Source organism: Sciurus vulgaris (assembly GCF_902686455.1).
Source record: "Sciurus vulgaris genome assembly, chromosome: 8".
Lineage (NCBI taxonomy): Eukaryota > Metazoa > Chordata > Mammalia > Rodentia > Sciuridae > Sciurus > Sciurus vulgaris.
In genome coordinates this window covers 143,744,139-143,771,034 of record NC_136468.1, presented here as the reverse complement: position 1 = coordinate 143,771,034, position 26,896 = coordinate 143,744,139, and the positions used below count along the sequence as shown (strand labels likewise).

At 60.7% G+C, this 26,896-nt stretch overlaps 1 protein-coding gene across 8 annotated transcripts; it reads right to left on the bottom strand.

Moving 5' to 3' along the window:
* Window positions 1-178: 178 nt before the first annotated feature.
* Window positions 179-25,694, bottom strand: RASAL1 (RAS protein activator like 1). Of its 8 annotated transcripts, none has more exons than XM_079151594.1 (21): window positions 25,119-25,322; window positions 22,298-22,354; window positions 19,777-19,890; window positions 19,578-19,639; window positions 15,144-15,273; window positions 13,331-13,412; window positions 13,111-13,242; window positions 11,925-12,013; window positions 10,568-10,685; window positions 10,291-10,444; window positions 9,885-9,949; window positions 9,524-9,636; window positions 8,519-8,711; window positions 6,031-6,168; window positions 5,500-5,644; window positions 4,272-4,444; window positions 3,256-3,393; window positions 3,042-3,177; window positions 2,073-2,193; window positions 1,218-1,294; window positions 179-1,036 (listed from the first exon to the last, which is right to left on the bottom strand). In XM_079151594.1, the coding sequence occupies exons 1-21, from the start codon at window positions 25,181-25,183 to the stop codon at window positions 903-905; spliced, it is 2,436 nt and encodes an 811-aa protein (XP_079007720.1). In that variant the 5' UTR covers window positions 25,184-25,322; the 3' UTR covers window positions 179-902. The 8 variants fall into 8 exon arrangements, with proteins under 8 accessions (XP_079007720.1, XP_079007721.1, XP_079007722.1 ...); XM_079151595.1 differs by having other exon boundaries at window positions 19,804-19,890; XM_079151596.1 differs by lacking the exon at window positions 22,298-22,354.
* Between the last annotated feature and the right edge of the window lie 1,202 nt (window positions 25,695-26,896).

Here is a 26,896-nt window from a genome sequence, read left to right as displayed (position 1 = left end):
CCAGTCCGGTGTTCCCAAGCACTCTGGAGTCTGTGGCTCCTTCTTAAAAATCTCACCCCAGCCACCAACATATATACTTGCCCGCTGCCGGGTCCTGTGAGCCTCAGACATAAGACACCCACTCACTTGGGGAGCTGGTGGAAACGCCGATTCCTGCACCCACAAATCACAGACTGGGTCAGCAGCTTGGAGAGGCCCAGGAATCTGTATTTCTAGCAAACAGCCCAAGAGGTGGACTTTGGACCTCCTCTGCCCCTGAGCGACCCAGACAAACCAGATTGAATACCGCACAGCTGGCTCCCTCCCTCTGCATTTTATCCAGGGTGGACTGAGGCTCAAAGACAGGGGGCTCTGGCCCAATATCTCTCAGGCTCTGAATCTGACACACCAGGCTCACAGCCCCAGTTCTTCCTGAGGGACCTGATTCTGGAAGCTGGGGTTGGGGCCCTCAGCCAAGGACAATATACAGAGGACAGTGAGGTTACAGGGATTAGCAGATGTGAAAACAGGAAGGGCTGAGCCCATCTGGGGCAACAAGGCCGCGTGGGCATTGGGATTTCAGGTATAGCTGTATCCAGTAGCTCAGGGCAAGGCTGGCTTCATAGGTGTGGGCAGAGGCTAGTCTCCAGGCTCAGGCTGGACTCCAGGCTCAGAAAAGTCAAGTTCCTTCTGCTATCATTCCAGTCCGACTCAACCCAAAGAGTTTGGTTCATTCTGCACAAGGCTGACCTCTGCCAAAGGCCTGCTGTGCCTGTCTGGACTCAGGGCTAGAAATGTCTCTGAGAGTCTCCAAGAAGCAGCACTGAGCAGGCACAGGACAGCCACCGGGGGACTCCTGGGCCAGGGTGCACTGAGGGGGGCCCTGGCTCCTTGCTCCTCCTCTGAGCTGGCTCTGGCACTTCTTAGGGCCCCGGGGGGCCAGGGGCCACCTGCGTCTGCCGCTGGAACTCCTCATGGGCTTGGTCCAGGTCCGCAAGCACCCCCAGTAGGCGGGCAGCAGCTGCTCTCTGCCCAGCCAGGAACTCAGGGCAGGTCCCTGGGAGGGAGACAGGACCGCAGGTACTTGGCTGGTTTAGGATGGCTACCAGGACCTGGTCCCAAGGACTTGCTCATGCTGCATGCTTGAGCCCCCAGATGTGCCAGTGGATCGGAAGCAGGGGTGGGTGGGAGAACACAGGGGTACCCCTCGCACACCGCGGGGACACCTCAACCCTTACCATGAGTGGCGCTGGGTCCCCTGCCTGTGTCCGCCTCCAGGCCTGTGTCCAGATGGGAATCCTCCAGGAATTTCATCCTGGAAGTTGAGAGGGAGAAAGATAAGGCTGGTCTGAGTCCCAGTCCTGCGACCAGAGAGACAAAGTATAGGTGCCCACAGATGATCGCCATCAGCACAGCAGATACCCAGGTGTACCAGAGACCCCTCTAAGCCCTTTACATGTATCGACGCATTTAATGATTGCAACAAACTTATATGGCAGAGGTGCTCCCACTTAGCACTACTCTGATTGTGGAGACACAGAGAGATGAAGTAACTTGCCTAAGGTCACACAGCATAGTAGTTGTTACTATGAATCGAAAGCTATGTGTGCAGGGCCTACAAAGAGCTTGGCCTGCCTTAGCTCATTCCATCCTTAGGACCATATACAGCGAGGGAGCCGCCGTTATCCTCCCCATTTTCCAGATGAGGAAACTGAACTGCGGAGACGTGCCTTGCTCAGAATCACAGGACCAGGACTTGCCTCCCGGAAGTCAGCTTCAGAACCCACTCAAGAACCGGTTGGGATAAATCTCGGTCACTGAATAACAGGGAAAGTGAGGGCACGCATCCAAGGTCACCCGGGGAGCTCAGGAGGCCAGGATTTAATGTGAACCATGCTGCATCTCTAGAGCTCCAAGCATAACAAGACCCTGAGACCTAGCTCTCCGCTAGGACCTTGGAGGGGATGCTGCCTCAGCCCGACTTTGCAGACACCTGCCCCCCACCCCACAAGCTGAGCCAATGTGTGTGGAAAGAATGAATGTCCCAACGGGGCCACCCCAGTGACCCCTCACCCGGCAGCAGGGCCACCAACCTGAGCTGGTCCCGCCCCAGAAGCAGCTGCCGATACACCATCTGGGTCTCCGCATCAGGATCCAGTGGGTCGCTCCAGTCCCCCAGGGTGACGGCCGAGTGTGTGCGGCTGCAGCCCACAGCTGAGGGGGACACGCAGCATCAGGAACTCCCGCCCAGCGGTCACCAAGCCCAGCCCTCAAACCCACCCTTCTCAGGAGCTCCACTCCTCTGCTTTTGTCAAGCCCTGGGCTCCACCAGGAACCTCCTCCCTGGCCTCCCTGCCTCCACTCTCATCAGCCGCAGGGCTGCTCCCTGGACCCAAAGCCTCGGTCTCCTCTTTCCAGGTTCCAGAGCGTGGGCTCTCCCTCTGCGCCACCCCCCCACCTCTGCTCGGGCTGTTCCCCTGCTGCAGCAAGTCCTGAGCCACCCGCCTCCACCCACTGAGGTCTCATGGAGCACCACCTCTTCCAGGAAGCCCTCCTGGACGCCCCCGCCCTGGGGCTGGCTCGCAGGCATTCTCTGGGTCCCCAAAGCCCGTGCTGGTGCTCATAACGTTGTATTATGATAGTCTGGCTGGGGGTGGGGACGAAGCTCAGGGCTGGAGCACTTGCTGAGCACGCAGAAGACCCAAGATGGATCCCCAGCACCAAATCAACAACAATAATAATAACCGCGTAGCCTCCCGGAGAGCGAGCACAGGTCCCCCGCTGGAGAGCCAGCACGTAAAAATAGCCCCTGGTGCTCGGGAGCGCTGCGAGCCAAGCAGAGCGCTGGGCCCTCCGTTCTAGTTCATTCTCTGTCTTATTAACTTACTGAATCCTCAGAGGAACCCTGAGCTTGGTCCTTTCGTCAACCCCACCTCACAGTTGAGACAGGCCTAGAGAGGTTAAGTAACTTGACCACGGTGGCACCGTCCGCCCAGGCAGAAGTGGGACTCCCGCCAATTGCCAGGCGGGAAGGGCGGGGCCTGGTCTCCCCTGCCGCTCACCTGGACGCTCAGCCTGCAGGCAACAGGTCCAGCGCCCGCCGCGGAAGGCACCAGGGTGGCAGGCGGCCAGCTTGTCCTGGTTGGGGGCACTGGCTTTGCGCAGCGCCGACAGCCACTGATTCAGCTCGTTCACATTCTGCAAGGAGTGGGCGTGGTCGGGGCGGGGCGGGGCGGGGCCAGCGCGCGCCCTCCGCCCCCTCCGGCGGGGCCTCACCTTGCACTGCAGGTAGGTGGTGTGCAGCGCCCCCGCGCCGTCCTGTGTCACCACCTGCATCACGTGGGGCAACTGGAAGGCGCCCTCGTCCACGCGCTCCACTGCGCGGATGTGCGACACGGGGATGGAGGAGCGCACCTGGGGAAGAGGGTTGTCTCTGCAGGGCAGGCTGCTGGCCTGGCAGGGGTGGCCCCAGGGGCAGCTCCCCGCTGGGTGTGCGCGTCGGGTGGAGCCCCCAGGGTAGGGCACGGTCGGTCGACCCTTCGCTGGGCCTGTTTCCATCATCGTCACGGTCGTGACATCTTCAAAGCTGCTTAGAATGTGACCCGAGCTCTTTCCATTTATCAACTCATTCAATCATCACAACAAACTTCCCAGGTTGGGTTTGCTCTTCTTCCCAATTTGCAGATGAGGAAACTGAGGCCCAGGAAGGGATGGCCCTTCTGAGACCACTCAGGTGGTGGAGCCAGAAGGGGAACCCAGGGAGTTGATGGCTAGAAAAATCTACACCAATAAGATAGAGATCATAACTGGGTCCCCGCCAGCGTGAGGCACAGTGGGGGTGCGCGCCCGAACGGGCGGCCCCGCACCTTCCAGGTCCGGCCTGGTTGGGAATGCCAACCCCTTGTGGCCATTGCCTAGGACAGAGCCTGGCGGTAGGAGGCAGTCAGCAAATGTTCGCTGAGTGAATGAGCGAGCGAGCGAATGCCCGGATGTGAGCTACACAACCGGTCACACCCGAGTCTATGACATGTGGCACAGGCCAACAGGGGGCCCTGCAGCGAGGTCAAGCGTTGTCCCTGCCCGGGGAGGGCATGTCCGTGCAGAAGTGGACACCTCTGCAGGGCGCTGGGCTGGTGTGCGCAGGCTCATGCCTGTCCCCTCCTGTGCCCCAACTGGCCCCGAGCTGCGAGTCTGGCCTTGCTAAGTTGCTGCAGGGCCTCTGTTTCCCTGGGTACAGAGGCGGCTCCGTGCGGAGGCCACCCGGAAGGCCCGCCCTGCAGCCAGAGCCCCACCTGGCACTCCGGACTCTTGGCGTAGGACAGGTCCTCCCCGCTGAGCCGGAAGTAGCGCTTCTTGAAGGCGAAGCGTGTGGCCAGGCCTGCTGGCTCCTCCTTGCGCTTCAGCAGGTAGCCTTCTCGAAGTGTCACCGAGGGCGGGACCAGGGCCCTGGCTGGGCCCCCAGCCTCTGGGAGGTGGGAGAGGGAGGCAGAGACAGTGAGCCTTTCTAGCCAGACTCCACCTGCCCTGCCAGCGTGCCCAGGGCCTTTCTGGATGGCCTGGAGGCGGAGGAAGAACACCGGCGCTCTGGAGCCACAGCGGTGGGACCTGGCCCCTCTCCAACTCGGGGATCTGCAGGCAGTGGCGCAGGCGGCCAGCAGAGGGAGCCCAGCCCAGAGACACCCTCAGGAGCCTGGTCCCCGAGCGCACCAGGCCTGCCCAGTCCAGCTGTTTCCACAAGTTGCTCCCCTGGGACTTGGAGCTACGTGGTAGCCTGGACCCCATATTGTAAAGTGGACTCAACCCCAACTCTCTGCTTAAGACCTCCCGGTCCCACTTCTCTCCAAGTCCAAGATGAAAATCCTTCCCATGCCGATGAGGCCCCAGGGATCTGGCCACTGGCCTCCCTGCTCCGCTGATCCTCTCATTCACTCCTCACTGGCCCCCTAACTGTGGCATTCTTCCTACCTCAGGGCCTTTGCACGTGCTGTTCCCTGCCTGGAACAGTCCTCCCTGGGATCCTCACAGCCCTCTGTCCTCCTTCAGGTCTTTATTCCAACATCTCCAAGGTGGCCGTTCCTGTCCACCCATCTCGAAGCTCAACGCGCCCTCCCTCTTTCTCTCCTCAGCACTTCCAACTCCCCAACATGCCACACAATCTGCTTATTCATTTTGTTTACAGTCTACTAGAATAAGACTTCTGTGAAAGCAGGATCTTCTTCGGTCTCATTCACTGCTGTATCCAGGCACCTAGGTAAGTGACTATTATATGAGAGTCATGTAGTAGATGCTCCTCAGTGGTGTAGCCACCAGGCCCCTCCTGTGCTGGCTGAAGTGGTCTAGAGGACAAGGCCTGAGTTCTGCTCATCTCTGGGACTTAGCATTGCTGCCAGGAAATGTTTGTTGACTGACTAACAGACCTGCAGGCCCACAGTCTCCATGCTGAGGACCAGGATGGGGAAGGGTCCTGAGTGCTCTCAGTGGGGTGACACTCCAGGAGTGAGGGGCCCCCCGGGAACTCACCCTCCTCCCCATCCACATCCACCAGCTCGTCAAGGAAGGCTCGCACACGGGAGATGCTCTGCAGCAGGAAGGGGTGCAGGGGGGCCATCCACAGCTCCTTGCCCTGGCCCAGCTGCTGGCCCAGGTTTCCAATGCTCTGCACAGCCTGGGACCAGGGAGCAGGAGAAGGGGACGCCAGGGCTTAGTACCACATGCCTAGGCCAGTATCTGTTCCTCCCTCCCTCTTTGGGAATCCACACCCCAATCCCCCAAGACTAGACCCACCCAGGGCTGCCCCATCCTACACCCCGGAGCCCACCAGAACCTCAAGTTCCTGCCATTTTCCCAAAGATGGTCTAATTCATACTAAAGTGCCAATGACTACTAGCCTGCTCCCCACATCCCGCCGGGAAGGGTGGAGTTTTCGTTATAAAAAAAAGGAAACTGGAAAGCACGCTGGCTGGGACTCCAGTGGTGACCTGGGGTCTTCGGGTTCCTGTCAGGCCGCTCCCCGGCTAAGAGCACCCAGGACGGGGCCCCCGCTGCTGGCACCTTGGCGAGCAGCAGCAGAGAGCGGCTGGTCTGGGGGTCCGCGTGCTGGTCCCGGAGGTCAAAGAGCTTTGGCGTGAGGATGGCGGGTGCAAAGAACCGCAGGAAGAGGAAGCCGCTGATGGCCAGGTACTTCACGTCCTGCAGAAGACAGCGGGTGAGGGGGACCCCAGAGCCCTCCGCGGGGGACTCTGGGCAGCAAGGAAGCGGGACAGGAGACGGGTCAGGAGGCCCGATCCTGTCAAGGAGGGTTTTCTTCCGTGGGCCTCAGTTTCCCCAGTCGGAAAACGGGTAACACTACTAACACTGCCAAGTCAGATCTAGCCAAACACCTGGCCTGCGAGGGAGGCACCATCGTTGTCCCCATTTTACGTGTGGGAAGCAGAACCTCAGAGAGGTTGAGGGACTCGTTGGAGGTCACACAGCTGATGAGCAGAGGAAGCAGGATTCAGATCCAAATGCACAACTTATGGTAATGGTAACACGAGCCCAGAATCCTCTCCACACTCCCTTTATCTAATGCCCACCCCGGAGGAGAGAATGGAAGCCAGGAAAGGAAGGCTGTTTGCCCAAGGCCACCAGCTAAATGCAGCACCGCCAGGATGTGCACCCCAGGGGGATCTGAACTGCCTTCTGCTCCACGGAACCGGGCGCCCTACAGCCAAGAACTAACCACATCGTCACGTTTAGTCCTCAAATGCCTCAGGCACAGCCTGCCAGCCCCACTTTCCAGGTGAGGAAGAGGAGGCTGGACAGTGGACCCAGCTGGCAGGCTCCAGAGCCCCCCCATGTGCACCTGCCCCGGCCTCCGCCCTCGGCAAGCTGCGGAGCCGCCCCCCGGCAGCCCTGGGCCGGGCCCTCCGCGCTCCATCTGGGCTGCTGCCCGCCCTCCTCACCCTCGCGGCTACATCGAGCTGGGATCCTGCGCCTGGGTTAATTTAGGGGTGGCAGTCACCCCTGGCTCGAGGCCCTCCCGGCGTGGGCCAGCTTCCCGGGCAGCCCAGTCTTATCTGGAGCCCTGCGGGAGCTGGGCACCCGGGGCCACCAAAGGAAGGGTCTCTCCCTGCCCGTCTGGATCCCTGGACTGCCCCCAGAGTCCCTCCTGCTCTGACAGCCTCCTTCCCTCGGTCCTGGCCTGGGGAGGCCCTGCCGCCTGTCCAGCTTCAGGCAAGGACGGGACTCCTCCCACGGCAGGGCGCGTCTGCCGCTTCCCCTCCTGCCCGCCACAGCTGTGTCCCACTTGACACCTCGCGGGCAGGGCAGGTGACACTCAGCACAGTGGGGCGGCGCAGCGCCCGCCGGGCGACCCAGCGCCCCTGCCGGGCGTCAAACTGGGTTTGGCCTCAACCCTCAGCCGGGGGTGCTGGCTCCTCTGGACCTCAGTTTCCCCATAAACAGGAGGTGTCGGGGGAGTGGGGGCACAAAGCAAAAGTGAGCAGCCCAGGCACCCCACTCGGGACCTGGCGTCACCGGCATTTGGAGAGTGAACCTCAGGTCTGCGTTTCTGCCACCTGACCCTGCGGAAGAGGTAGTCTTGCGGCAGGCCTGTCATTCCAGCAGCTCGGGAGGCTGAGGCAGGAGGATCACAAGTTCAAAGCCAGCCTCAGCAACTTAGTGAGGCCCTAAGCAACTCAGTGAGACCCTGTCTCTATATGGCAAATGGCTGGGGAGGTGGCTCAGTGGTTAAGTGCCCCTGAGTTCAATCCCTGGTACCAAAAAAAAAAAGTCTCACTGCCATCTGCAGGTGAGGCCGGTGACAGCCACCTGGGTGTGCTAAGCCTTAAACCAGTCCAACCACAAACATAATGATGGATCCAAAGTGTCTGGTTTTGTTTGTTCGGGTGATTTAGTGCCAACTTTTATAAATGGGAGGCCTCACATGGAATCCAGAAGGTTGGCTCCTAAGAAGCTCCCCTCAGAAGATGTGGCGACACCTGGCCTCCATTCCCACGTGGCCACCGCGGCCTGCAGCCGCCCCTGGAGGGAAGTCGCAGGAGCCGCCTTCTGCCGCAGTCTCCACCACGCCCCACCGCGCCGCCCGCCCTGTTCACAGACCTCGCCTGCCTGACGCCCCATGGGTCACTGGTGGCCCTCGTCTCTGTTTCCTGCAGAGCCCCAGACCTCTCGGTCCCTTTCTCCCGCCTCTAAGAGCTGGAACGCAGGAAGCGCCTGCTTTTCGCCAGACTCCATGATTCGGTGAGACCCAGGCGCCAGCCCCAGCCCTGCCTCAGGGGGTGCCTCCACCTCTCCGGGCCTCAGTTTCCTTCTCTGTGAAATGGGAGTAAGACCGGGATCCACTCCGGGAGGCGGGTGTGACGGTGACCTAAGATGCAATCCTGGGGTCCCGGCAAACCAGACCGGGCCGCCGAGGCCGCAAGGAGCGGAAGGGCCACGACCACCACTGGGTCTTCACGCTGCCCGGAGCCCTCGGCCCGGGTCCCACCTCTGCGCAGCCGCCCCGGCCCCGCCTCCCACCTGCCGGCCCGCGCACCTGGTGCTCCGCCTGCGGGAAGCGCTCCTCCACGCACAGGCGCAGCTGCTTGAAGGCGTGGCGCATGGCGGGCGGGCAGCGCCCCACGGAGCCCACGATGGCGTCCACGATGGGCCCCAGGTAGCCGGTCAGCAGCCCCAGGCTGCTCTCCCGCACCTGGTCCTCTGAGGGTGCGCCCTTGAAGGAGATCCTCCTGGGGAACCAGAGAAACCTGTCGGCTGGCGGGAAACCCTCCCAGCGCAGTGTTATGGGGGCTGAATCCAGGGGCGCCCGCAGCTCATTTCCGTCTTCCTTTGCCGTGGGAGTGTCTGCCCAGCCCAGACCCAGACTGAGAACTCCCTGGAAGCAGGCGGAAGGTTCTCAGCCCCTCTGCGCCCTGGGCTAAGGGAGCTGGCACTGTGTCACCTAATCCCAGTGCAAGCCTGATGCATTAAGTGGCCTGATTGTTCCCTTTGAACAGATAAGGAAACTGAGGCTCAGAGAGGTTCCCCTTGCAAATGGGCGGCAGAGCTGATACTGGAACTCAGGACCACCAGCTCCAGCATCTGCACCACCAGGTCCCAGGTGCCTTGCTGTCCTGGGCACCCACTGAGTCTCCTAGAGTCTCCAGGTGCTAGGAAGACCCACACCTTGAAGCTTCATAGATGGACTGCCCTTCTGCTCGGGGTCTGGGTTCAAGCTCCTGTTTTGCAGCTTCCCAGCTGTGTGACCTTAGGCAGATGGCCTTCCCTCTCTGAGGCTCTTTTCCCTCAACTGTAAAAAGGGGTCCTGATGCCTGTGCTGAGGAGGCTGGAAGGTGTGGGCAGGGCCCAAGGTGAAGGAGACACCTGCCCCTGTCCCCACCAGGTCTCAGCAACCAGCTCCTCTGGCCCTGTGGAAGGGGAGAAGATTCTGGAAAGAAAGGAGACGGCCCGGACAACTCATCCCACCCTACTCCCTCCAATCTCAGGGCTTCAGTTCACCCTCGGGCAGGTGAGATCTCTGCAGCACCTGGGCTCTGCTCACCTGGCCCGGCCCAGGTCCATCTTGCATGGGTCCAACTCCACATACTTCCTCTCCTCGAAGACCCGGCTGACCACTGGTTTGAGGACCTCATGCAGGTAGCGCATGCCCACGAGCTGGGGGTGGGGGCACCACAGAGAGGGCTGAGGGCCAGGCTGGGACCCCTGAGCCAGGGCAGGGCCCCACGGGGAGAGGTTCAGAGAGGCCCGGCATGCCCACGGGCATGCCCAGGGAGAGCCAGTCACCAACCACCAGTACCCCAGCTCGGCCACCAGTGCCACCAAGGCCAGCCGAGCTCTGGGGCCCAGGAAGGGAAGTCCCCTTAGGGAGCGGCCCCCTGGTCCCAGTGGACGCACCTACTCACCTTCATGAATTGCTGCATAGACTTGGAAGCCAGGGAGTTAGAGCGGAAGAGGGTGTTGGGGTCTCCTGGGGGGCAAGGAGAGCTTGTTGGGCTTTGGCAGGCTGCACCCAGCTCAGCCCACATGCCCAAGATAGGGGGTCATGATTCTTCCAGCCTCAAGAATCAGGGAGACCCAAAACATCAACTCTGTTCACAGCACTGAGCCCCAGGGTGGTCAAGCATGCTGCCTGCGGTCACACAGCCCCCAAGGAGCAAGACCAGCACCCGTCCTGGGAGGGAGCTCTTACTGACCTGGGCGTGCATAGCAAGGGCCCCCAGAGGATTCCCAGCCTCAGCGAAGGCCCCGGTTCTCCCCAGGAACCCTCCCCAGCCTTGGGGGGAGGCTGGGGCTAGGTGGGCAACTCACTGGTACGAGCCACCTCTCGCCGGGTGAGGTAGTCCAGCAGGGGCCCAGCCAGGCCCTGGCCCAGAAAGAGCTTCACCAGTGTGGTCGCGAGGTCCCTGCGGCAGTCCCCTGAGGCCACCTCCTCCAGCACAGCCAGGGGGCTGGCAGTGTCCTCCTGGGCAGGGACCAGAAGCCAAGAGGTGACCTGGGGCCCTGGGGCCCAGATGGGGTTCCCTGAGGCAGGGGGAGGCCTCGAACCCAGGCCCTGGCTGGGCAGCACCACCTCCAGCACACCCACCTCCACTGGCCCCCGCACGGACTCCAGGAGCAGCGCCATGAGAGGCTGGTAGTGCTGAGAGGGCAGCACCCGGTCCTCCGTGAGACGGACCTTCAGCCGCAGGGCACCCAGGCTGCCCCTGGCGGGACAGGCCACCGAGAGGCAAAGAAGACAAAGCACATGTGGGCAGGAGACCCAGGAGGGGCCTGGGCATTGGCCAGACCAGGCCAGCAGGGACAGGTGTAGGCAGGTGTGTGCAGGTGTGAACTGGGCAGGTGGGTAGGTGTGGACTGGGCAGGTGTGGACTGGGCAGGTGTGAACTGGGTGGATGTGAATGGGAATGAGGGTGGGTGTAAATAGGGCAGGTGTGAACTGGATGGCTGTGAACTGGGTGAGTGTGGGCAGGTGTGAACTGGGTGGGTATGGACAGGTGTCAACTGGGTGGGTGTGAACTGGGTGGGAATGGACAGGTGTGAACTGGGTGAGTGTGAACTGGGTGGGTATGGACAGGTGTCAACTGGGCGGGTGTGAACTGGGTGGGCATGGACAGGTGTCAACTGGGCGGGTGTGAACTGGGTGGGCATGGACAGGTGTCAACTGGGTGGGCATGGACAGGTGTGAACTGGGTGGGTGTGAACTGGGTGAGTGTGAACTGGGTGAGTGTGAACTGGGTGGGCGTGGACAGGTGTGAACTGGGTGAGTGTGAACTGGGTGGGCGTGGACAGGTGTGAACTGGGTGAGTGTGAACTGGGTGGGCGTGGACAGGTGTGAACTGGGTGAGTGTGAACTGGGTGGGCGTGGACAGGTGTGAACTGGGTGAGTGTGAACTGGGTGGGTATGGACAGGTGTGAACTGGGTGGGTGTGAACTGGGTGAGTGTGAACTGGGTGGGTATGGACAGGTGTGAACTGGGTGGGTGTGAACTGGGTGAGTGTGAACTGGGTGAGTGTGAACTGGGTGGGCATGGACAGGTGTGAACTGGGTGAGTGTGGGCAGGTGTGAACTGGGTGGGTATGGACAGGTGTGAACTGGGTGGGCATGGACAGGTGTGAACTGGGTGGGTGTGAACTGGGTGGGCATGGACAGGTGTGAACTGGGTGGGCATGGACAGGTGTGAACTGGGTGGGTGTGTACTGGGTGGGCATGGACAGGTGTGAACTGGGTGGGCATGGACAGGTGTGAACTGGGCAGGTGTGGGAGGGGGATTCACTGGACACTGAAGCTCATCCAGCAAACGTGTGCCCACCAGTGAAGGACAGTGAATACCGTGGTGCTTGACCTTGGGGGGCTGGCCTGGCTCCGGAGGACCCAACCGCGGGCTGGGGATGCTGGGGGGGGGCGGGTTCCCATCCAGCCCCTCCCTCTGCACCCACACCTACCCAGAATCCTCCTCGGTTCCAGGAAAGGGCAGGAGGCGGAACCAGCCATTGGGCGGCTTCTGCTGCAGGGTCTGCGGCGGGAACTCCACCTGTGGGGACACACGCCATGGGCCACCTGCCCTGACTGGCTCAAGCCCCACCCAGTCCTGGAAGAGCTCAGATTGCCCACCCACAGGACAGTGGCATGACCTGCCAGGGGTCACCTCCTCTCTCCCAGTCCCAAACCATGAGCTCCTGCCAGGGCACGTGGGGCCTCCAGAGGACGCTCAGTTTACAACTGAGGAAGCTAAGGTCCCGAGAGGTGGTGGGACTTGCCTAGGGTCTCACAGCTGCTGACAGCAGCCTGGACTGGGTCATTTTCAGGTGTTTAGAGACACAAATGGCAGCATAAAGGGCTTCAAGAGGGTCCAGAGGGCACCCAAGCCTTCTCTTATATAAATAAGAACTTTATAGAGAGAGAATTCACACCCTTGCAATTCACCTACTTGAAGTGTACTTGATGGGTTCTCGTACATTCAGAGTGGTGCAATCCTTCCTGAATCCCAGAACATTCCCTGTAGCCCCCCAAAGACTGTGTGCATCAGCCCATCAGCCTCACTCCTCAGCCCAGCCCCTGGCAGGCACTGCGGCCCTCTGTCCACAGCTCTGTCTGTTCCTATAAGTGGAATCGTATAGTCTGGATTCCAGGGAAATGACTTCTTTCACTGAGTGTCTTGCCCTCAAGGCTCACAGGAGGTATAGCATGCACGGCTTAGTGCTTCATCTTTTTTATGGCTAAATAATATTCCATCGTATGGGTGTACCACAGTGTGACCATCCGTTGGTGGATATTGGGGTTATTCCCACTTTGGGTCACTATCAACAATGCTGCTATGAACATTCATGTCAAAGTGTTCGTGTGAATGTGGGTCTTCACTCCTCTTGTATGCCCAGGAGTAGAATTGGCAGGTCATATGGGAATTCCATCTTTAACTGTTCGAGGACCTGCCAGACTGTTTTCCACACAGCCGGAGCATTTTATGTCACGACCAGTAGTGTATAAGTCCACCTCCCTCTTACTTAATCTTGCCTCCTGCTGAAACGTCATCCATGAGCCACCCGGGAACTACCCCAATCATCCTGAGATTCTCCCCGCTGCCGGAGGTACTGGGGAGCCACGGAGGATGTTGCAGGGAGAGGTTCTCACCATGCCCAAGAAGTCGTTCTTGCCCACCATGTCCCAATCCCAGAGCTCCACCCGCAGCGGGGACGCGGTGCCCGGCATCTCCCGCAGCTCCAGCACCTCATTCCAGTGTGGGAATCGAGTCTTCTTGATGGTCTAGGGGTGAGGGCGGTGGTCTGTGAGTGACAGAGCCGGGCCCCACCCCGCCCGAGCCGCGCCTGCCGCTCCACCGCCCCACGCTCACCGAGGTCTCGGAGCTCTGGCCGCCCCAGAACACACGTGCAAATGGGTCAGAGGTGCCAGAGATGTCCCTGGGGGCCAGGTCCCTGGGGAGAGATGAGGAGGGAAGTAAGGGACCCGGGACCCCCGAGGACCGAGAGCCAGGCTGGGCCTTGGAAAGGGGGCTTGAGGCACTGGTTCCCAAGGCATCAGAGGCTCCGCCAAAGAAGCCCAGCCAGGGCCACCACGCCTGCCCAGACCCAGAGCCTCAGGTCGCCCCCCACGTCCCCACCTTCCAGCTGAGGAAACCGAGGCACAGGAAGGTCCAGCAAGCCAAGGTATGGGGAGGGAAGGGTCCCCGCAGGTTCCCGCAGGTCCTACCGGAGGCCACAGCCTCACTCTGCACTCTTTAGCTGGGTGACCCTAGAAAAAGCCAGTACCCTCTCTGAGCCCTAGTTTCCTCATCTGGAAAAGCAGGACTAACAACAGGCCAACCCTGCAGGACGAGGGTCAAATGAGAGGGATACGTGTCCAGAGCACTTGGTATACAGCAAGGACACAGCGCCTGGTGGGTGGTGGGTGGTGGGTGGCTGGAGGCGAGCGCTCAGTCACTCATTCACTCAACAAACACTCATGCCCACAGTGCGTGCAGGAACAAAGAGAAGGCGGGCGACTGGACCCCGGGCTAGGATTGCCATAGCAACTCAAGCCTCACCCCAGCCAGCTTCCCCACCCCCACTCTGAGGCCCCCAAACCCAGGAACACCCCCCACCGGGGGCTGCTGCCGCTCCCTCCCAAGCCTGTGGTTTCCTAGGAGCCAACACAGTTGCTAAGCAACAGTGATCAGTCCCTCTCATGCCTGCAAGGATCCTGCACAGCCTTGTCACTGGGGAGGGGGCCTTGGGCAGAAAGCAGCCAGGAGCCTGGGCCCCTGCTGCCTCCTTAGCCAGCCTCATCCCGACTCCAGGGGCCCCAGCTGGGACCAGGCTGAGGCAAAAATCTGGAGGTGGCAGCAGAGGTTCAGAGAGGGCAATGAAGAGATTCATGGTCACACAGCAAGCTAGAAACAGAGATCGTCCCCACTCTGGATGAGCACTGGCCTAAAAGTGAGGGTGGGGTGGGGAGAGAGGGAAGGTACCATCCCCAAAGGCCCACCTCTGAGTCTGCTGCCCTGCCTCCGTCTTCCCACCGACTTCTTTGGGACAGGACCACCCACCCCTCACTCTCAGCCCACGTGACTGCAGAAGGCCAACCACTCCCATCCCAGGAATGGGACTCAGGCCTGACCAAGTAGACAGAATAACCGTTTCCAAAGTAGGCCTGTGCCCCAGACAGGGCCGACAAGAGTTGGTACCAGGAGGCTGCTTGGAAACAGTGAGAACTAGCACTCTGTCAGTTGGGTGGGATGCCAGCTGGGGCTGTGAGGGCCATCTCACCCTAAGAATGAAGCCAACCCAGAGGCAGCAGGGCCAAAGACTTATAGATTCCTGATGCCACCACCTGAGCACCTGGATCCAGCCATGCCTGAAGCTACACATCAGTTCTATGAGCCTGATGAAGCCAGTAGGAACTGAGTCGGTTATAATGTGATTAACGTCTGTCTGGCCATCCTGAATCTGGCCTGTCATTGCTGCTCACTGGGGCCCAACCAAACCGTGCTTATGAGTTGCAGTTTGTTGAGTTTGGACTATTGCCCACACGGGCTCCTGGCTGTGAACTCAGAAGGGCACCGGGAGAGAGGAGGTCCTGAAGGCCAGGCAGCAGGGCAGACCCGGGGGTTTCCGCTCACCTCGGACATGGCCCCGCCCCACCACGCGCCCCCTGCATCTTTACCCTACCTGGCTTGGCGCACGTGGCAGCGAAGACCACGACCGCGCGCATCCTCCAGCATCTGCACTGCCAGGCAGATCTCGCCTTGCACCTCCGCGTCCGGACGCACAGGGCTCAGGTTGATCCAGCTGTCGATCCCTGAAGGGCGAAGGCGCTAATGCTTATGGAGGACCCAAGGGCACCAGGCGCGGTGAGCTTTAAAATCCCTCACTGTTGCCCCCGACCCCACAGCGAGAAAGGGGCCGCCTGGAGTTTGGTTGTGGAAGCAGATCCTTCCTTCGGTTCTGGAAAGCGCTGGGCTCTTGGTTTTGCTATAACACATTTCCTCTCCCGGTATCTCTCCTCTTCTCCCCTGGGGACTCCAACTGAGCGATGTTAGACCTTCAGGGCTCCCGCCTCTACCTTTTCCTTCTCCCTGTTCTCTGAAGTGGATTCGGGATGACTCTTCTGGATTCCACTCCGGTTCACTGGGCTCTCCCTGCCACCCTGGATGGGCTGACGCTTAACTCGGTTTAGGTCAAAATGAAAACTAAGGTGAACTAATAACTTAGTATTTCACTTCACCAATGACAATTTAAAAAAAAAGAAAAAAAATTTTTAGTTGTAGTTGGACACAGTGCCTTTATTTTATTTATTTATTTTTATGTGGTGCTGAGGATTGAACTCAGTGCCTCACAGATGTTGGGTAAGGCTCTACCTCTGAGCCAGGACAATGGTGATTTTCTAGAAAAGTTCCATTGGGTTATTTTTAAAAATCTGCCTGTATATTCACGCTTTCATTGTGCTGGTGAGGAGCCCGCCTGGGTCCTTACTCAGACTTGGCGCACATTCTCAGCCATGCCTGCTTATTTCTTAAATTTTTTTTTTTTTTATTGCTGCTTTAACATTTTCCTGTGCATGTTGGTCATTCTTGTGGCTACGACTTTTATTTCTTTAAATATCTGATTTTTCTAGCCAGGCACGGGTGTGTATGCCTGTTACTCTAGCAGCTTGGGAGGCTGAGGCAGGAGGATCGCGCGTTCAAAGCCAGCTCAGCAACTTAGTGAGGCCCTAAGCAACTCAGTGAGACCCTGACTCTAAATAAAATATTTTTTTTAAAGGCTGGGGAGGTGTCTCAGTGGTTAAGCGCCCCTGGGCTCAATCCCCAGTACCAATACATATATGTGGAAATCCCATATGACAGAACGACACGATCCGGGCTCTGCGGACGCCTGCTCGTGGTGGCCCACCCCGTGAGCTCGCGGATCGCCCACGGTGGAGCCCTGCCTGTTTGACCTTCCGCTGTGGGAGACTTCAGGTGGCTGCAGAGCCCTGGAGAGGGGCGCTCCCTGCTCCCCCTGGGGGCCTGTGAGGGTCTCGCCTCAGGGGCTGCCCTCGGGCCCCGCCCCATCGCAGACTCTGCGCACCGTGGCCGCTTCCAGGGAGGCCCCTCCTCCGCCCCTGGCGGCCCCGCCCTCCCCGCAGGTTCAGCTGGGGCTCAGGGTGGGGACACGGAGGGAGTTCCCTCTGGAGGTCCCGGGGGACCCCGTGACTGGGCGGAGGGCCCTCCTGATGGTCCAGTCCCCGTACCGCTGGAAGCAGAAGTCCCCATCTCTTGCGTGTCCACCGCTCGCCCCGTCCAGGACGCCGCTGGCTTTCTGTCTCCTGAGCACTGCCACAGAGGCCTGACTCCTCTCCCCAAATACCCTTGTCCCTCTGGTTCCAGTGACCGCAGGGCAACCTCGGGGATCTTCTGAAGACACATTCAGTCCCTCCTGTCACTCCACCTTCCCAAGAGAGCTCCCATCTCTTCACTGTCTGGCTCAAGAATCATCCATGGCTCCCCGTTGCTTCCAGAAGCCCAGACCAGCCTGCACCTAGAGCTGTCTCCGGGACCCCATGTGGCTCTGCCACGGCCACAGCTGGACCCTGATCCCGCGCCTCTGTCCTCTGGGAAGCCTTCCTTGGTCACATGCCGCTCACCACCCTTTTCTGCTCATCTGCCAGCGACATCCCACAGATGGCCACCTCCACGTGCCCATCCTGTTTTTAAACAGACCGAGGCACCACCTGCCCTTCTTGCCCTGTTCGGGGTGAAGGCGTTCTCCCTTCCTGTCTGGTCCCTAAGCTCCGGAGCCACGCCTCCTAGGTCAGTTCATTCCCCGCCCCAGGTGTGGGGTGGGCACAGCCGAGGCTGGACTCCCCTCTGCGGGTCCTAGGATGGGCAAGGCGTCCAGCGCTCCACGCCCAGGGCCCCTCCACGCAGGCCTGGAAGGAGAGCACCCAGCGGCAGGGTGAGGGTCGCTGCTGACAGGCACAGGTGGGACCCCGACTCACTCCCACTGAGGAGCGGTAAGTGGTCCGAGAGGTCACAGAGGAAAGCGAAAAAATTTAACGCCAGCCCTACACCTTATATCTGAACGTATTGCACATGGACAGAGAAAATGGACTTGTCACTAGGAGGAACCACGGGGGAAAAAACTGTCTTAATCTTAGAGCCGGGAGGGGGTTCTTTTCTTTCATTTGCCGCGTGCTGGGGATCAAGCCTGGGGCACCCCACACGCTGGGCAAGCACTGGCCCACTGAGTTACAGTCCCAGCCCCCAGGGGACTGGGGTCCCCCAGATTGTTTCTCATCTAACAGCTCATCAAGAACGTGTGTGTTAATGTGTGTGTGGGCGGGGGGGGGTGCTGAGGTTGGCCTCAGAGACGTAAAACAAGTTTGATACATGGCAAAAATGACAAAGTCAAAATAATAGAGATAAAGGAAAATACAATTAATTCACAAATAATGAGTAGATTTCCATAATATGTAAAGAGCTCCTATAAATCATCAAGGAAAGGCAACCAGCCCAGGGGGCAAAACTGCATATACAAATGGACAATGGACAGAAGAGGGGAAAAGTGACTCTCAAACATACAAAAATGCATCCGATCACCCTCATAAAGAGTGCAACAAAAAGTCACAAGAAAAGGCAATTTTTACCTATCAGATCAAGATTTAAAAGCCTGATAATGGTTTACAAGGGTGTGGTGGATAAATTGTACTTCCTCCTGGGGGGTAATCTAGTAACACCTCAAACATGCAAATGTGCAGACTTTGATGCTAGGAATCCCTCTAATAGATGGTGTAGCTGCGTGTGTGTGTGTGTGTGTGTGTGTGTGTGTGTGTGTGTGTGTGAGCAGGTTGTCGGTACCACCGTGTGAGATAGGAGGAGACTCAACAACCCAAATGTCATCGATAGAAAATCAGCCATGCACACAGCTCTCCATCCAGCGACTCCTGGGAGGACGGAGTTCCAGGATGTCACACAGATATCAAATAATGCAGAAACGCTTGCAGCACTGCTAGAGGAATATCTCAAAACCACGGCCTGGTGGTGCCTGTCATCCCAGCAACTCCGGAAGCTGAGGCAGGAGGATGGCAAGTTTGAGGCCAGCCTCCCCAACTTAGTGAAACCCTATCTCAAAGTAAAATTTTTTTAAAGGGCTGGGGATGTGGCTCAGTGGTAAAGTGCGCCTGGATTTAAGCTGCAGTGCCAAAAAAATAAAAAATAAAAAAAGTGATAAAGAGGTAAAAAGACAAGGTACAGAATAGTGAGTATAATACACTACTATTGTTTCCGTCAGCAGAGAAAACACACACACACACACACACACAGTGCAGCACTAAGAGCTCAGAACAGACAACCTTGACTGAAATCCCAGGTTGTCTCACTGAATAGCTTTGTGATCTCAGGCAAGTCATTTACTCCTCTGTGCCTTTATCACCAAAACATGGGCATAAGAAGGATCCCTATCTCATAGGGTTATTCCCATCCCTAAGCAAGTGGGTATACCTAAAAAACATAGAAAGTGCCCTGTATACACTAAGCACTATATAAGTGTTTGCTACCATCACTGTTTTTTGTTTTTGTTTTTTTTTTTTTTTTTTTCTTGTTTTGCTTTGCTTGTTTGTTTGACGCTGAGGATCAAGCCCCGGGGAGCTTTTTATTTTCTTTTGTTCTTGAGACAGGGTCTCACTAAATGGCTGAGGCTGGCCTTGGGCTGGGGATCCTCCTGCCTCAGCCTCCTGAGTGGCTGGACTACAGGCGAGGGCCACTGCTCCCCGTCTGTAGCTCTTGTGCTGTTTCACAATCTCGAGGCTGGGGTGTCGCTCAGTGGGAGGCCTGACGTCCATCCCCAGTACCAGCACCGAGCGGAGAGAGCGAGAAGACTCTAGAAGGGCCTTTAAGGAGCCGACCATCCTGGGAAGACCCGGGAGGCCCTGGGAGGGAGGGGAAGTGCCCCTGCTCACTGCCAAGTGCCACACGTCACTATGTGGAGGGTGCGCTGCTCAACCCATGAGCTGAATTCGAAATTAAAGACAGAAACCCCCGCGCAAAGCCCCTTCCACGGCAGCTCTGCCCGGGAGGGCCTCCGTGGTTGCGGGCGCCCCTGCCCAGCAAGACGGCCCCTGCTCACCCCGGGGGTCCGCCGCGATGGCCTCCTTGCTCAGGGAGATCTTGCCGATGACGTCGTCGTGCCTGCGGGAAGGCGGAGGGGAGTCAGGGTCCACCCGCCCGGAGCAGCGGGCAGGCCTCAGGGCCGGGCAGCCGACCTCACGCCTCACCTCCCCGGTGCCCCGGCTGGTCCCCAACACACCCCGCTGCCCGCCACGCACCCGACGGTGTCCTCGTCCAGCACGTACAGGGCCAGGTGGTGGAAATCCAGGGGCAGGTGCACCGTGTACTCCTCGCCCCAGAAGGGGCTCAGGCTCCGCCAGACCGTGGCTGTCCTGCAAGGGGTGCAGGGGGCTGGGCGCCCTTGGGCCACACTGGGGGTGGACAACCAGAGACCCCGCACCCACACGCCAGGACACACACACTGGAGCCCGATGCACACGGCCCTGCGTGGTGCGGACTGACCCCAAAGCTCCTGGCGGAGGCTGGGTCCCAGTGCAGCCGCGGAAGGGGATGGGCTTTGGGAAGTGACCCACCGCGAGGGCTCTGCCCGCCCCCTGGAGTCACCCGCTGATGGGCTGAATGGACACCTGGTGGCCACCGCGGGAGGCGGACCTGGCCGAAGGGTGGGCCCTCGTCCCCGAGCCTTCGCCTCTCTGTTTGGGGCCACCGTGAGGTGGGCAGCTCTACCCCAGCGCGCCCTCTCTGCTTCTCTGCGCTCACCGACCGCGGCAGGGACTTCTGCGACCTGGGCCAACATCAACCTCTACTCCTTTCGGTCGCTTTTTGCAGCAACAGAAAGCGAACACACACTACGACCCAGGGACACACGTGTGCGCGAGATCGTGTGTGCACGCGCGCGCACAGAGACTCGCACATTCTCAGGCACCTACTCGGGGTTTAAAACGCATGCGCAATCCTGCCCATGCGCAGGGCCTGCAGCTGGTGCTTCGGGGGCTAAAACCACGCACGGAAAGACCAAAGGACTCACAGAAACACACACACAGGGATGCACATGGACACGCGGACATTCCCAGACAGCCAAGGAAGCCAGAGACACACGCACACATACATGGGCACACATATGCATGCTCAGAAGTTTCTAGAAACACATACCTATGTGTTGATAAATACAGACCCGGTCAACCAGACAGACACACGCCAGAACATGGAGACACACAAAGACAAGACCCAGAGGCACTCACAAACCTACAGCTGAACACGGCTGACACACACAACACACCACCACCCGATTCCATTCACTCATTCACACCATAACCTCCACTCAGACTGGGGGAACAGTCTGGTGACTGAGGGGACCCCTATGTGTCTAGGTGGGTAAAGTGGGGGAGTGGGATTGGGAAAGGCTTCCTTCAGACTTAGACAGGCAAAAAGGAGCAAGACATGAGGAGGGGTATTCCAGATGGCTGGACCAGCGTGTGCAAAGGCCCTGAGGCAGGAACGAGCAGTTTCAGGAAAGTGTTGGGTGGAAAATGAGGGAACGCCAAGGGCCTGGACACGGTGAAGTCAGCAGGGGCAAAGCACCTGCCAGGGTAACCACAGGTTACCAGGGCAAGCAGGCCATGGGCATAGGCTGGCAGCATCGCTGCCCTGGCAGCCTGGAGACGCACTTCTCCTGACCCGACAGCGAAGAAAGAATCAGCCCCGCCCAGTGAAAGCGCACCCAGATTCCCGGCTGCAGATCAAGGCTGCCTTCCCGGAGGCTGCTCCCTTCTTTCTTCTTGTCATGCTGCCTCAAAGCAGCGCATGCGCCAGGCGCGCACGCACACCCAGCCCCTCCACGCCCAGCGCCCGCTGCATCGCACCGGCCCTCGGAGCTTCCTCCCAAAAGGCCCTTCTTCCACCCTAGCTTCGTCCCCTCAGGGGTCCCCTCAGACTCCCCAGCCCCAGACCCGGGGGCTCCTCACAACCCAAAAAGGGAGACACAGCAGCCCAGGGTCACGTGAAGACTCAGTCTGTGGGTCTGGGGCAGCATCACGGCACAGGGACCCGGGCCCTGCACAGAGAGAACCATGCGGGTCAACCAGGCGCTGCGGCTGTGGCCTCCCGGTGGCCTCCCCACCCCCCGCTCCAGGCCCATCTGGACCAGAACTGGCGCCAGAGCATCCTGAATCCTGCCGTCTCCATAGGAACCACGGCCGCAGCCGCACGCCCACCCGCCCAGCTCAGGCCCGCGGGGGCTGAGCGCTGTCCCTCGGCCGCCGGGGTGGGAGCCGAGCGCCGCCGCCCGCCGCCCCTCCAGACCACCTCACAGGACATCAGCTCACCCTGGCGGCTCCGCTCTGTACAGGTGACCAGATGGGCCGTCCTGGTGCCCACACGTGCACCCGTGCCACACACCACACGCACTTCGGCCTGCACACCACCAGGACCACCACGCGGGCACACACACTCACGCACGTACAAGCACACCCGCACACACACAAGTACCCGCAGCCCCCAGCAGGCCCGGAACAGCCAGTCCAGCCAAGCGTGAGATGCCCGCCCCCAGGGGGGGCGCTGCGGGAGGCACAGGCTGGCAGAGGCTGAGTCAGCCCCAGGGAGCCAGCAGGGACATCGCGGTCCCGGGGGAGGGATGTCCGGCGGGTGGGGGGCCTGCATGGGGAGAGCAGCTGGTTGGGCCCCTGAGGCCAGCTTCAGGCCACGCGTGCCCTCCCGGTCCTCTGCTAACTGTGGATTCTCATCCCTGGACTCCAGAACCCGGCTCCAGCAGCTCCTCACCTCGCCACCACCTCATCATCCACCTTCACGAGGCAGTAGGGGTCGCTGCTCCCAGACCTGTGGAGGAGATCGGAGAGGGCACCCATGGGCGGAAGGGCCCGCTCCACCTGCGTTACTCAGGTGGGGGAGCCAAGGCCCAGAGAGGGCAGGGGACTTGCCTAGGGTCACACAGCGTGTGGAGCAGAGGCAGACCCATGGCCTCCCTGGCCCACCACGTGCTCTGGGCTTCTACTGCAGAAACAGAACACGAGGCCAGGAAGTCCGCTCCGACACCCAGGAAGCTCACAGCAGTGGTCAGGGCCTGCCCTGGGGTGTCTCTGCCCACCCCTGGTGGAAGCCTGGCAGGTCCCTTCCCCTCTCCCGGCCTCAGTTTTGCTGTTCTGGAAGCTGGGCATAACTGGACGCTCGCTTCTTGGGGGTCGGAGGGACCCCCCTGGGGAGAGGGATCATGGGCCAGTCCTGGAGCCCTCGCTGATGGGGCCTCGATGCCGCCCGCTGGGGTGAGCACCCGGGGAGCAGACCCCCAGCCCCGGCAGGATGAACCCACAGGCACAGCCGGGGACCCACAGGGGCTGTCTGTGTGGCCTCCTGAGGCGAGGAGCGCTCAGTCAGCCAGTCTGCTCCAGCCCCCATGACGGCCATCGCGGGAAATCCCCAGGGTCCTTCAAAGGTCCTCCATGGCCACCTCCCCATCCCAGGCTGGGGGCCACTTGGGTGGCTGAGGCAGGATTGCTGGCCTCCTTTGCAGGTTCCATGGCAGAATCTCCTTCCCTAGGTGCCCCAGGACTCAGTGTCCCCTCCAGCCCCATCCCAACCCACTGGACTGGGTGGCCCCAGCAGTCTCGGCTCCACCACCCTCTGGACCCTGTTGCTGCGTACCGCCCTGTGCCTCGATGTACTTATGGGGGTCTCTGTCGCCGGCTGCCCTCAGGCAGACTCCCACCCTCGGCTTCCCCAGTGCAGACGCGGGACCCACCCGCCCAGGGCTTGGACACCCCTCCCCTTCGACCGGGCCTGACCCCAGGTGCCTCACGGGAGCCAAGTTCCACGCCAGGGCTCTGACGCACAAAGGCCTTATCAGGCTCCTCTCGGGTAGGGGCTGCCATGACCAGGGCGGGGCCTCTTCCAGACCCTGACCTCTCCAGACTCACGGCCTCTCCCACGGCCCCAGCCCAGGCCCGGAGAGCAGGCCCCTCGCCCAGTCTGTTCTGCACAGGGTGGTCGGCATCCGAGAGTGAGCCGGGCTACCTCAGCCAGGCGACAGCTCTCTGGTCCTCAGTCTCCCTACTGGTGAAACAAGTGCTAAGCAGGACCTGTCCGTCGGACACCCTGTGTCAATCATGGAGAGAACTCAACCGTGGTGCTGCGGGAACCCCGGAGGCCAGCACGAACAGGGAGCCGGCCACCAGGGAAGCCCAGGCAGGGTGGCCAGGTCCCCAGCCGGGCAGAGCAAGGCCCCTTGCCCTCTGGCACCTCAGCTCGCCTTGGCCAGGGACCTGGAGCGGTGGCCGGAGAGGCAGGAATGAGATGTGCCTCAAGTCCTCTAGAGAAGCAGCAGCCGAGAGCCGGCATCCTGGACAGGGGCGCGCTGGCCACCTCCTCCCAGGACTGAAGGAGGTGCCAGACCCCAGTGAGACGGAAGCCAGTTTCTGGACGGGGCCCCTTCAGCCAACCAGCAACCGCCAGGCCCACCCTGACGGTTCCATAACCTCTACACTCTGGAACTCCGAGGGCCACCCCAGAAAGAGTGACAGGGGCTGGTCCAGTCACTGTCTCTGTACTTCAGCTTTATGGCAGGTGTGCTGCTGGGGCAGCTGGTGGGGAAGGAGTGGCCAGCGCCGCTCTAGACACACTCCCTGGGGTGAACGCAGTGGGAGGGGGCAGGCTCATGAAGTCAGGCAGGGGGGCGCTCCTGGTTAGCGTCCCACCCGGAAATCGGGGCAGAGCTGAGCCTGGCCTTGACGTGGCAAAGGCTCCAAGCCCATGTTCCTGCTCGTGTCCTGCCACAGGTGAGCCCTCCAGGTCCTCCCGCTCACAGCTGTGCGTGAGATCCAGGTGGAGACTCCATCCAGAGCCCCTCTGCCCAGAGGGGAGACCCAGACCCAGAGAGAAGAGGTTCAAGGTCACCCGCCAACATCCTCCAAGATTCCACACCTGCCTTACAGCGGACACCCTCAGCGGGAGCCCCCACCCCATTCCGCTGATTCAGCACCTGCTGACTCGCCTGGGGAAGCAGAGCCAGGGGCTGGGCTGACGGGAGCCCGAGTCCCCAGCCCCGTGCAAGTGCAGGGGAGGGGCTGGAGGGGCGATCGACTCTTTAAGTGGCTGAAGTCCAGAGCAAGCCACCACTGGGCTGGTGGCTGCCACACGGGGTGCTCAGGGCCCTGAGCCCCGAGGGCCACTGGGATGCTCTGCAGTGGGGCCCTTCTGACCCCCACCCTCCGGGGCTGCTCCTGAGTTCGGTCATGGTCACCTCCCCCGCCCCCACTCCCCACCCCCCAGGCCTGAGAAGCCTGTCCTCCTGCCTGGACCAAGGAAGACGCCCGCAGCTCCCTCCCCGCCTTCCATGGGATTGCGCCCCGCCATCCCCTCCAGATGCCCCCCCGAGAGCCAGAACGCCCCCCATCCCGGGCGCGGGGCGGGGCGTGTGACAACCCCGGGCGCCCCCTCCCACCGGGGCAGCAGCGGGCGAAGGCGGACTTGCCCGATCCCAGCTCTTAGCCGAGACCCCGACCCTCCTACCGACCTGGGACACGCGGCACCGGCGTCCAGCCCCACCCCGCCTGCGCGCCCCTGGCCCCGAGGCGCCCGGGGTACTCACACGTCCTTGGCGGGCAGCGCCCGGCCCTCCACCACTCGGATGTTCAGGGAGCTGCTCTTGGCCATGGCGCCTGGCCCCAAACTTTCCGGGCAGGAGGGCGCCCAGGTTCCAAGGCTGGACCAGGGGGCGCCTACATGTCACCAGCTGCAAGCCCGCAGCCCTGCCCCGGGGTCCCAGCGCCACCTGTCCGAGACGCGGGTAGCTGGACGGGAGGTTTCCGAAGGCGAAGCGACGGGTGCCCGAGGAGGGGGCGTCCGCCTGGACTCCACAGGTAGTCGCCGCGCCCCGGGCAGGCGGAGCGCGCAGGCGGGGACCGCCGGCTGTCGCTGGGCGTCTGGAGCTCGGCGAGGACCGACTGGGCGGGCAAGGGGCGGCCGGGGAGGCCCAGGTCCTTCCCCCCAGCCCCGCCTCCCGCGGGTCCCCCGCCCGCCCTCGGCCCGGCTCGCGCGCCCCCTGCCGGCACCCCGGTGGCGCGCGGCAGCTCATCCGCTCGGGGACCCGGGTGAGCCGAGGCGGGCTCGCCAGGTGGGGCGGGGCCGCGGCCGTGGTGGGCGTGGCCATGGCTCCTGCGAACTTGGCTCTGGGCTGCAAAGACAGTCGGCTCAGGCTGGTCCCCGATCCGACACGTCCACGTCTCCCCGGCCCTCCCTGGCCTGTTCCCGGGCACCGCCTCCTGGGCACGACCTCCGCGGCCGGCGGGAGGCGTCGCTGGAGAGAGTGGCACCTTCCCTGGGGTCGGCTCAGAGTCGAGCGGGGGGCCCCCCGGATCATTCCCTTCATCTCCTGGTTCCCAGCGGAGCCCCGAGAGCCGGGCGGCAGCTCAGACGTCACGGGCTGGCACTGCGGGGGAGGAAGCCGCGGCCGCAGGGGGAGGGGAGCTCGAGATTACCGCCGCCGCGGGCGATAAGAGCCACCCGCAGTCGCTGGCACGCTTACGGAGTGCCAGGCAGTGCGCTGAGCGTTTCACGGGGATTATCTCTGTTGCTCTCCTAAGAACTCCGTGCCCTACGCACTACTTACTGTTGCCTCCATTTTGTGGATGAAGAAACTGAGGTTCAGAGAGGTTAAATAACTTGGTGGATATTCAAACCGTCAGGAATTGGTTTGCCTTCCCAGGTTCGAATCCTGGCTCTGCCATTTGGCAGCTGTGTGATCTAGGGAAAGCCACTGAACCACTCTGTGCTTTGGCCTGGTTTTCTCATCCGTTCAGTGGGGATGATATGGTATCATGAGAGAATTAAATGAGGTAATGTAGTCAAGGTCTGAGAACAGTGAGAGACACCTAGTAAATGTTCAGCAAGTGTTTGGTATTATCATTGTCCCTTAAGGCCCAACTAAATGCCACATCTCCCAGGAAGGATGCTCTTCCAATTCAAGCAGAGATTTTCCTCCCCTTCTGTCTGCTCTGGAAGCTCCAGGTTTGTACATTTGTCAAGTTTTAAATGAGATAATGTGAGCGGAAGGGCCTGTCTTGGGGCAGACACTGAGATTTATTTGTCCCTGCAGTTCATCGTGTGCTTGCTTAAGACCTCTTAGAATGGAGCCTCCTTACTCCAGTCAGCTCAGGGCTGGGCACCAACGGCAGAGCCTGCAGAACCGGGTGCAGTCAACACCCAAACCGGCAGGACCGGGAGTTCCCTGCCCAGTCACAGGAGCAACCCGGGTCTGCTTCCCGAGCTCCCTCCCTGACGCCCCCCACACACCCACCAGGCTGGGGAGCGTTCAGAGCCCTGGTCTTCTCTCCCCAGCTGGCCACTGACTGGCGAGTCCTCGCCTCC